General features: G+C 47.6%; 1 protein-coding gene across 11 annotated transcripts in view; it reads right to left on the bottom strand.

Annotated features, from left to right (window-relative positions):
• Positions 1 to 11,018, bottom strand: part of ptprt (protein tyrosine phosphatase receptor type T) — a 244,897-nt gene that overhangs the window by 155,207 nt on the left and 78,672 nt on the right. For all 11 annotated transcript variants that reach the window (XM_047332935.1, XM_047332933.1, XM_047332934.1 and 8 more), the window contains exon 8: positions 4,963 to 5,256. In XM_047332935.1, coding sequence (XP_047188891.1) covers positions 4,963 to 5,256 — 294 coding nt within the window. The remainder of the gene's footprint in view (positions 1 to 4,962; positions 5,257 to 11,018) is intronic.

Below are 11,018 nucleotides of genomic sequence, written 5' to 3' on the forward strand. Positions count from 1 at the left end.
GATGAGCGGTTTAGTGATCGTGGTTTGCTGCGATGAAGATATTCAGTGTGACATGATGTTAGAGTCAACTGAGATACCGGCCTACTGGGTTGAATCAGCAATAGTAAAACCGCTTCACACATGTTCCCTCCAACCGACGACACGCAGCGGTCGGTCCAAAAAAACGAAAAGAGCCGCTCCATCAAGTAGGATTTCAACATTACAAAAAAAAAAAGCCGTGAAAAGACATCGGAGCTATTTCAAAAGACGGATTCACAAGAAAGCTGAAGTCTCTCTGTGGGTGGTGGCCGGTGTCGGCGTGCGAATGTGAGAATGCGGACAAGTTGGATGACGAGCGAAAAAGGGAATAGGGAAAAAAAAGGATGAGAGGACGGAAGACACGACAGCATGGTGAGGAGAGAGAGAGAGAGAGAGAGAGAGAGAGAGAGAGAGAGAGAGAGAGACCTGGACAAAAGGAAATCAACATGTTCTGAGAGCGGCGACAGAAGAGAGAACAACACAAAACAGAAGAGGCCGAGACATTTTCTTATGAAGAGATGTGAGGAGGCAGTTTTTATCTGATCTGAGCCGAGTTCCATTCAGATTCCTCTCCCCTCAGAACGTGAGATGGCATGAGGGTTGAATCATGTGCCTGTGAAGACGGATTGTATAGGAACTCCTTCACACGAGGGGAAAAGCATTTTTAGACTAAATACACAGAAACGCACATGTTGTTTTCAGTGGCGTTCTCTTTTCAAGCCGTTCAGTGTTTCAGAAAAAAATGAAATGATCTCAAACGTCTTAACATCCAGACTGAAAGAAAGATATGAGATGTCGGGGAAAATCCCGTCCTGACCCTCGGAGCGTTTAAGTTACTTTGCTGTCGGCTGCATACCAACGTAATTTCCAGGTTCAGGGGTTGACGTCATACCTTTCTGTTTGTAAAGAAATCATCGTCTAATGCCACTGTACCCGTGAAAGACTCTTGAGCAAGTCTAACTCCGGCCGCGTTTCCTGCAGACAGGATGCTCCCGTCTGAACCGCTTGGCTCGGCAGGACTGCGGAGAGCAGCGGCGTCAGCGACATCGGAAATAAAAAGCCCGGCTAGTGAATTAAAAATCCATCTTTATGGGGCAACACATTAAGCCAACAGTCACATTACCATCCTTCCAATAAAGGCCCTGCTTTGTTAGAAAAGGCAGAGACGGAAGAAGGTGCTCGGACATCGTGTATAAATATATATATATATATATATATATATATATATATTATATATATACATATGTTATATATAACCCTCAGGTGAATTAACGTCTGTGCAGAGAGCCGCTTATTAGCCAACATTTACATTAGCATCTGTCTCCCATTAAGAAGAGGAGAGAGCAGGAAGTGAAGCGCCGCAGCGAGGAGCAGAGGAGAAGATGCTCGTAGGGAAGATTTATGTACGGCGGGTGAATTAAAAGTCCATCTTTACTGGGTAACATATTAGCCAACACTTACATTATCATCCCTCATATAAATGAAGAAAAAAAAATTATGACAAAGAGAGAAGAGGAGAGGAGGCGGTTGGACGAGCGCGCAGTCGCGCTAATAAGTTGAAAAGCTGATATTTACAGAGCATATTCATATGTTATGTTTAGTGGATATTAATTTTTAAAGTCGCCCTCCACTCAAAAAAGTGTTGTTCTTCTGTTCCTGTCCTCTAACACGTCTGACTAGCACAGCATTAGCAGTTAGCATCCACGAGAGGACGGCAGGTGTATCAGCAGAGGGTTAGCGTTAGCGTTAGCGGTTAGCATCCACGAGAGGACGGCAGGTGTGTCAGCAGACGGTTAGCGTTAGTGTTAGCGGTTAGCCTCCACGCGAGGATGGCATGTGTGTAAGCGGACGGTTAGCGTTAGTATAATTAGTTAGCATCCAGTGGTTAGCGTTAGCAGTTGGTGAAAGTTTTAGTTGGTGAATATGAATATTCATAGTCTCTGAATTCCTCAGTGAGGGAGAGAGAGTGAGTGGTTTAAGACACATTTCAGAGGTAAACAATGTTAAACAGAATATTAGACATAACAGATTCTTTTTTATACTTTGAAAACGTGACTGGAAGTGTTTTTTCAGTTAAGTTTAAAGCAGCATCGCCAACCTGGATGAACTGCGGAGAAAGAAGCTTGTTTGACACGGACACACGATGCAGTGTGAGGGTCAGTTTGCGGAAAAACAAAAAAAGATGTGATTATCCAAATGAGAAAAACAAGGCGCTGAATCATTCAAAAGCCTTGAAAGGTGTGAGGAAGGAAGAGGATTGGACGAGGTTGACGGGGCCAAGAGAGGAGGGAGGAGGAGGAGGAGGGAGGCGCGACGAAATCAATCTTCATCGAGGCCGCGTCCTCCCTGCACCTCCAGCAGAAAACGGAGAGTGTTCATTTTTCGCACTGCTCTCGCAAATGCGCCGCACTCGAGGAGGCTGGAAAAAACAACCATGGAGGATCCTCGGAGCCACCGCGGCGGGTTTTTGGGTGAAATGGCCTGAAATCTTATTTGGAGCGGCGGCGGCGGCGGCGGCGGCGGCGGCGGAGCTGGTGCAGGAAGTGAGAGGAGGTCCAGGCCCTTTGTCTTTGCGTGATTTCCCCGCGGTCGTAGGGCACAGTTCCGACTCGACCGGAGCTTACTTTGTGTCAGAGCCGCAATTCCACTCGCCGCTTCTGTCAAAATCAAGCCGGTGAACACATTTGATCTGACAGGCTTTTTATTATCCGCTGACTTTGCAGCACTTAACCTGACACGGTCACGGTGGTGATCAGCAGGACGGGACGTGATATTTGACCTCTTTTATTCTGCAGTAAAAACTTCATTTACCTCTTTGGGCTGTTGAACGGAACTCGGCCAGTTGTTGTCGTTAATGTTAGAGCTTCCATAACTGTGAGCGGGACGGACAATCAGCGTATATAGTCGTAACTGTCATAACTGGGCTTTGCTTTGCAGTTAGCAATGATCTCTATTGAGCTACTGATGAACTCCGTTAACAGTTCACTGAGGCATAACTGAAACTGTTAAAGGGAGTTAAATTGCTTAATTGCTATAAGACTCATTAACAGTGTTTTTCTACTTATGGATGAATCAGCATGCAAAGATTAAATCTGATCAACATGCACTGGCAGTCGGGTTCTCAGGAGCCGAATCGGGAAATGAAATCTGTCCCGACCATATCCTGCCTTAGAAAAACAACTGACGACACGAGATGGAACAGACGCATCGCGTCCTGCGACGAGCAGCTGCTTCCTGGTGATTATAGAGCCTGTTGTCGAGGTCTGAGCCGGGAGGTAGACGCTGACATGAACAGAGAGGTGAACGCACAAGGTGTGGAGGCCAACACACACACGCGCACACACACAGACACACACACACACACACACACACACACAGACACACACACACACACACACACACACACACACACACACACAGACACACACACACACACACACACACACACACCAAACACTGCCAGTAGCCAGCAGGCTTTTGAACATCTGTCATACCTGCCTGCTCCAATCCCATCACACATTCAGACAGACACACACACACTCACACTCACACACACTCACACACACACACACAAACACACACACACACACACACACACACACACACACACACACACAAACACACACACACACACATACACAGTGACCACAGCCTCTGTTCCACTTCACATCCACTTCATCTCAAACTGCCTGTCTGTCAACTTCTCTTCCAACACTCTGCCCTCTTCACATCAACCTCCACATCTGTATCATTTTCTTTTTCTATCCATCTATCAATACGTCTATCTATTTATCAGGAAGAGGAACTGGGATGGCGAGAAGGTCTCGAGGAAAAGATTGAGAGAGTGAAAGAGTGTGTCTCAACTATTAACACGTAATTTTCACCTGCTGATTAAAACAGACTAGAAGAGTCAGAGGGTGGACAGGAGACGCTATAAATACTCTCATACACTGAGGTAAACACACACACACACACACACACACACACACAGAAATACAAATGTGCAAAATCAGGAAAATTACACAACCGCAAGCAAATCAAATTCCCATTCCAATTATTCAAAACACCTCTCGACAAAGTTTCTAAAATGACGTATTTGTTACACACGCATACACACACACACACACACACACACACACACACACACACACACACACACATTCTTTCATGAACATGTCATGTCTCTCTCTCTCTTCTCACCCTCCGTCTGTTTGTCTCACTCGCTCCATCGCTCCTGCTCTCAGGGAGAGATAAATAAAAAACCTCTGTCAAAGGCCTTTGTCTGTGTTTGCATCAGAGAAAAGCTCTGGACTGACAACGACAGAAAGAAAAAGAGAGAAGTGAAGAAACGGACTTAATTAATAGAATAGGGGATGAGAGGTTGAGGGGAAAAAAAACTGAATGAAAGAAAGAAGGGAAATGTAAAAGTAAGGAAAAGGTAAGAGAGAAAAGATGGAAAGAAGATGGTAGGGAACGCAGCTGGACCACACCTCCATCGTCATGGTAACGATAATACACTCCCATTTTGGAGTTCAAATAAATAAGCGCCGCCTTCACGTGAGAGAACCTTTGTTGTCACGGTTACAACAGTTAAACCCAAGGTACAGACGCAAGTCTATTGATTTTACATCCAACTTCATGTTACGTCACCTGACTTCCTCGCTTGCCGGTCATGATGACTACGGCCACTAGAGATCGACTCACAATAAAAAAACGTACATCAATAAAACGCTGCCGCACAGACGACCACTGGGTTTGATTTTCCTCTGAAGGACGAGAGTCATGGAGAAAGAAGGAGCAACAGAGTAGAAACAATTCAAAAAAGAATAAGAAAGAGACACTAAAAGAAACAAGAGAGAAAGACGATGACAAAGCAACCGGGGTGGATCTCAACAAGCCAACGAACAAAGCCGACAGCGATGGAATGAAAGCGCCGTCACTCGCCTGCACACTTGGTCCGGGTGACCAGCGGCGGGCCCGGCGGGCCCGTCCCGCCCTCGCCGGGTCTGGAGAGCAGCACCTTGATCTCGTACTCCACGTCCGGGTCCAGGTGCCACAGCTTGTAGGTGGGCGAGTCCACCACGTGGGTCTCGGCCCAGTTCCCCGAGGTGGTGCGGTACTCCACCTCCTTCAGGATGATCGGCCCGTCGCCGATGATGCTGTTGGCGTTGGGCTTGATCCACAGGTAGGTGGCGCCCACGGCGAGGAGCTCGGGCGGCGCGATGGGAGTGGGCGGAGCTGTGGCACGGAGGGAAGAAAACAGAAACACAGGTGGTTTTAGTTAAAGTGAAGGTTCAAATCACAGAACGTTCTGGTGGAAAAACACGTCATCGCTGTTGGATTCAAACACATTACTGAACTCATCTTCCCCCCGACAGCCACATTAGAGTCCAATCAGTGTGTGATGCTGCAACCAACGAGTGACTTTCTTATAAATCACACTCTCACACACACACACACACACACACACACACACACACACACACACACACACACACACACTCACACTCACCACACACACACACACACACACACACACACTTGAGACATAGGAAGAAAAAAATCATTTGAAATGTCATCATGTGGCAGCCCTTCCACATATCCTCAAACCTAAGTGGATCTGTTCCAGTAAACAAATGTTCCATTAACATTATAAAAGACACACGGGGATTCTTGTTTTATATTTCACACCTCGTTCTGAACGCCACCTGCACATTAGTGCTGCGTTCACGCCGGACGCGAGGGGAGTTTTAGGCGTCGCAAGCGAACATTCGCGCAAAACATTTGCGCGTTCTGCTGCCCTCAACTTCCTCCGACAAAACCTCCTCTGGACAAACACAGACACACGTAAACATGAACTGCTGAAGGTCAAAAAGAGGCCGACAGGAATGCCGATGGCAAAGCGACACAAGACGTCGCGATTCTCCGCTCGTGACACGACGACAGGACGTCTGACGACAGTGACGGGGGGAGGACCTCAACGCTCATTGGCTGTCGCGTCAATGCGTCGCGCAATTTTTTTCACCTGGAGTTCAAATATTTCAACTCGAGCGACTGAAGCGTCTAAAGTGAACGTCGCGTCTTTGCGTCGCACCCGACTCGTTGACGCAAAATTTGCGTCTAGTCGCGACTTTTCTTTAATAAACTTATTCTCACACACACACACAGACGCTCACGGTCTCCTGTCAAAGAAAAGTGTATTTGAGTATACTCCCCCATTTTAAAATATTGTTATGCTTTGTCCTCGTGGTTAGGCGCCGACTGCCTGGCGTAGCCGGACGAATACTCGAATGGCGACGGACGCAGACCAAAATGCCTCCGGACGCAATTGGACAAACGTACAACCAGTGACAGCGACGGATCACGTGATGTGGACGCATCAACAGACCAGATTGGAGAGGAGACGTCTGTGAACCAGTTCCTTTGTGGGAGAAATGTGAAAATATCAGGTACTTTGAGTCAAAATGCTTGTTTCATCAGCGGCAGCCATCTTGGTTGTTCCTTTACAGAAGCCGCTTCTCTCCGCGTCGCGGTATAAACCCCGCCCACTAACAGATCATCTGTTGTGATTGGACCGGCAAGTTTTCATGCCGGAGCGAAATCGCCTTCCATTGGAAAATCTTTGCGTCGCCCGACTCATTGACGCAAAATTCGCGTCTAGCCGCGTCTTTGCATTACGTGATCTATTCGCGGGAATAATTTGCGTCGCCTCCGGTGTGAACGCACCATTGACGACTGGGCAAGACGAGGCCCCAGTTGCTTGGCAAATTAGCCTCTCGAATTCGAAGGCAGCGCCGTCTAACGGCGGGGATCCGGTTCGAACGTTGTCAAGTGGGTCGCTCGCTCCAAGACGCCTGCCGAACCAATAATTTATTGCTATTTGGAAATTGACGACATGGGGGCGGGCACTGAGCGACGACATGGGGGCGGGCACTGAGCGACGACATGGGGGCGGGCACTGAGCGACGACATGGGGGCGGGCACTGAGCAACGACGCGGGGGCGGGCACTGAGCGACGACATGGGGGCGGGCACTGAGCGACGACATGGGGGCGGGCACTGAGCGACGACATGGGGGCGGGCACTGAGCGACGACGCCGGGGGCCGCCAGTTGCTCATCCTTGCCATAAGCCGCTCACATTTGTTGCATCTCTTATCGTGTAAAAGGAATCAACTGTTAGATTAGAAACGTCTTCTGCTGCTGAGCGGCTACATTGCGACGTAAATGTAAGAAAAGCAGCTGTCAGTCGCTGCGGAGTGAAGTCTCCGCCCGCGGCACTGATCCATCACAGTGTTGACGTGTCGCCGACAGCTACTTTACAACCAGACTTTCACATCGTGTGCTACTGGGAAAAAAATTAATAATGGCCTCTGTCGACACTAAAAGCATATGGGATATTTTATTACCCCTTCCTGTTGTGTGTTATTTATTTATTTATGTGTCATTTTTCAGAATGACACTTGTGACGGCAGCTTTTTCTTTTCAAAGATATGACACCCAGCGTCCAGGTGAACAGCTAGAAGATGAACCTCGCTGCGGAATGTCGGGCGAGTGAAACAGCCCGCGCTCGTCTCTCTGTAAGAAACAGATGATATATTCCGGGACTGAGTGGTGTTTCACAGGAAGGAAGACGTCACCCGTGGTCACGCTAGCATCCTGCTAACGCATGCCGATTGGTCGGTCAGGGTTTTTAATTCGATTCCCTCGGACTCGGAGTCTGATGTAAGTAGAAATAAAGTGGAATGGCGATCTGAAGGAGGAGAATCGTTGCGTTTAAAGGGGCAGTTCAGTGATTTCGAAGTGGGGTTGTATGAGTCACTTATGCATAGCTACTAGGTTACCTTATGGACACGGTGATCAGCGATGAGTTTGGAGGGGGGAAAAAAGACTTCCTTTAATGTGGAATTGAACAGATATATTTTTATTTTTTGGGTAACGTTTTAAAATGTGTCGAAAAAGAGTTTTTCCTGTGGTCCCCTCTGCAACAGTGGGACTCAGACTTTCGCTTCTTCCACTTCTCCTCCAAACTCCGTTAAATGACATCGCTGATCTCCATCTCCATGAGGTCACATGGTAACTATGCATAAGTAACTCATACAACCACCACTTCAAAAATCACTGAACTGTGATCTTGTGATCTTGTTTTCTTTTGTCGTTTCAGTGATTAAAGATTTGTGTCGTGGACTGACTTGACTTCTCCATCATCTGGACGCTGAGTTGCAGCGTCTCTTTGAGATCAATAGAGTTTCTTCAGTTCTCTACAGGCACCGACGCATTTGCAGGCGGATCAAGTCCCATCTACCCGAAACATCCCGCACACAAAAGAAAAAATATCAGGGGAAGAACACGCTTTAATATCTTCTGTAAACGTGTCATGTCCGCCCCCCCCCGTACGGAATCTGGTTGATAATCTGCGCGGCGTGACGTTCGTCTCTCGGCCCTCGTTTGGTTTCCCCCGTCCTCCGCTGTCAGCCATCGTGTGAAAGACACTGATATTAATAAATATGAGCTTCTTCTCCGACAGGTGGAGGTTTCGAGCGTTCCCAGTATTTCATTAGCGCTTAGCGCCTCTGACGCGGTTCCTTTCACCAAACGTGATACGCATCAGAAGAGAACCATCACTGTGTCTGTCTTCACGTTAGAAAAGCACTTGATGGAGAAGATGTCGAATACGTTTTTGACGCCTGTGACATAATCGCTCATTCATCACTGACATGCAGGACGCAGACACTCGTCCACACACTGATCATATCAATAATCAGGTAAAGGCACAGGGATTTGAAATAGAAGACTAACAATTTAGAAAATGAACTTCTCACTCCGCTTCTACTGAGCGCCTGAAAACTCTGACACTCAGAGAGTCGTGTGAGGTTGAAGACTGAGTATTAATCTTTTTCTCCTTTTTTTCTTTCTGTCAGTTGACAGATTTGTTATGCTCGCTAAGAATAATGGCCCCTCTCTTCTCCCCTCGCTGTCTGAAAGCAAAGTCCCCCCCCCCCAGGTTCCTCTAGAATATGTATGGTGGCTGAGGAACCGATGAATCAACTGTCAGTCAACACGCGCTCATCCATCTCAACTATACAGAGTGTGTGTGTGTGTGTGTGTGTGTAGCTTCTTCTCACACACACACACACACACAGACGCTCACTGTCTCCTGTCACAGTGAAGTGTGTTTGAGTACACTCCCCATTTTTAAATATTCATTAACCTTTGTCCTCGTGGTTAGGCGCCGATACGAATACTCGAATGCGTGGAGGCGTTACCGACGGACGCAACTGGACAAGCGTACAACCAGCGAGAGCGACGAGTCACGTGACGCGGACGCGTCAACAGACCAGAGAGGAGACGCCTGTGATGACGATTCCACGACGTCTGTCTGAACCGGTGTTGTCGGTCTTTTCTGATGCGGGAGAAATGTGAAAATATCAGGTACGTTGAGTCAAAATGCTCGTTTCATCAGCGGCAGCCATCTTGGTTGGGACTTTACAGAAGTCGCGGTGTAAGCCCCGCCCAGTAACAGATCATCTGTTGTGGATCCACTGGATGAGATCCAGACCGTGAGGAAATGAAATGAGCTCCCAGAATGCATCTGGGTCCCGGGCTAAGGCGCCGGTGGTTTCCTCCGCAAAAAAGAAAGGAAATTAAAAGAAATACAGAGAATTAAAAAAAAAAGGAAATATCCTCTTAATCCTGTTTCCTTTCATTTGTTGAGTCACCGTTTCTCTTTGCTAATGAAAAAACACTTGAGGTTTTTCTCCAGGGATTTATTAATTTTTCTTCAAGGGGTTTTTCACTGGAATCAGACAAAACGTTCTCGTCCTGCCGCAAACGCCTTCACACGTCGAGAACAAGGGGACTTTTAACAATTACGACGAAGAGGAGTTCCTCGGAAAACATTTAAAACAATAAAGAATCTGGAACACAACGCAGCAGCTTCTGTGAACTGTGGTTTCTTTTCTTTTTTTAAACACGCTCAACTCCTCATCAGCATCATTTATATTCAACAACTTCTCCTGACGTTGCTCCACAGGAACAAAGAGCGAGCTCGTTAGATCCCTCCCTCCGTCTGTTCCCTCCCTCCATCACTCCCTCCATCCCTCCATCGCTCCATCCCTGCCTCCATCGCTCCATCCCTCCCTCCATCCCTCCATCCCTCCATCCCTCCATCCATTGCTCCATCCCTCCCTCCATCGCTCCATCCCTCCATCCATCGCTCCATCCCTCCATCCATCGCTCCATCCCTCCATCCATCGCTCCATCCCTCCCTCCATCGCTCCATCCCTCCATCGCTCCATTGCTCCATCACTCCACCAGCTCGCTCACAGCGGAGAGTTACAAAGGCCACCCAGTGACTCACAACACGCTTGTTGATACACAACAGCAGTACACACACACACACACACACACACACACACACACACACACACACACACACACACATACACACACACACACACACACACACACACACTGATTGCTGATGGACTACAGGTGGTCTTCATACAGTGATGCTAATGAAGTGTGAGAGAGGAGGGATGAAGGGATGAAGGGATGAAGGAAGGAGGAGACCAGTGGGCGAGGGAGGAAATATTTGGTCAAGATGACACGAAGATAAAAAAAATGTTTTAAATAATGTTGCCAGACATTCATTGACAATTGAATTACCAGGGGTTAAAAATTAAAAAAAAAAAATTAATCAGCACAGTTTGTATGTTTTGCCACTAATGAGTGATTATCAGCTTCTTTTTTGGGGTTTTCTTTTTTTTCCAACACCAAAAACGTTACATCGGATGCACAAAGTCACATATGATTTTCATAAACTAGAAGAGAAGACGTGTGTGCGGGAACGCTCCGCCTGCCGGACGTCACGTCGCCTCTCCTGGAGCACAAACAGAGCCGACGTTTTAAAATGGGTTTCAGCAGGAGAGCAGCACTGTGACTGTGTGTGTGTGTGTGTGTGTGTGTGTGTGTGTGTGTGTGTGTGTGCAGCAGCCTCGGCC

This window comes from Scophthalmus maximus, chromosome 6 (genome assembly GCF_022379125.1).
Source record: "Scophthalmus maximus strain ysfricsl-2021 chromosome 6, ASM2237912v1, whole genome shotgun sequence".
Classification (NCBI taxonomy): Eukaryota; Metazoa; Chordata; class Actinopteri; order Pleuronectiformes; family Scophthalmidae; genus Scophthalmus; species Scophthalmus maximus.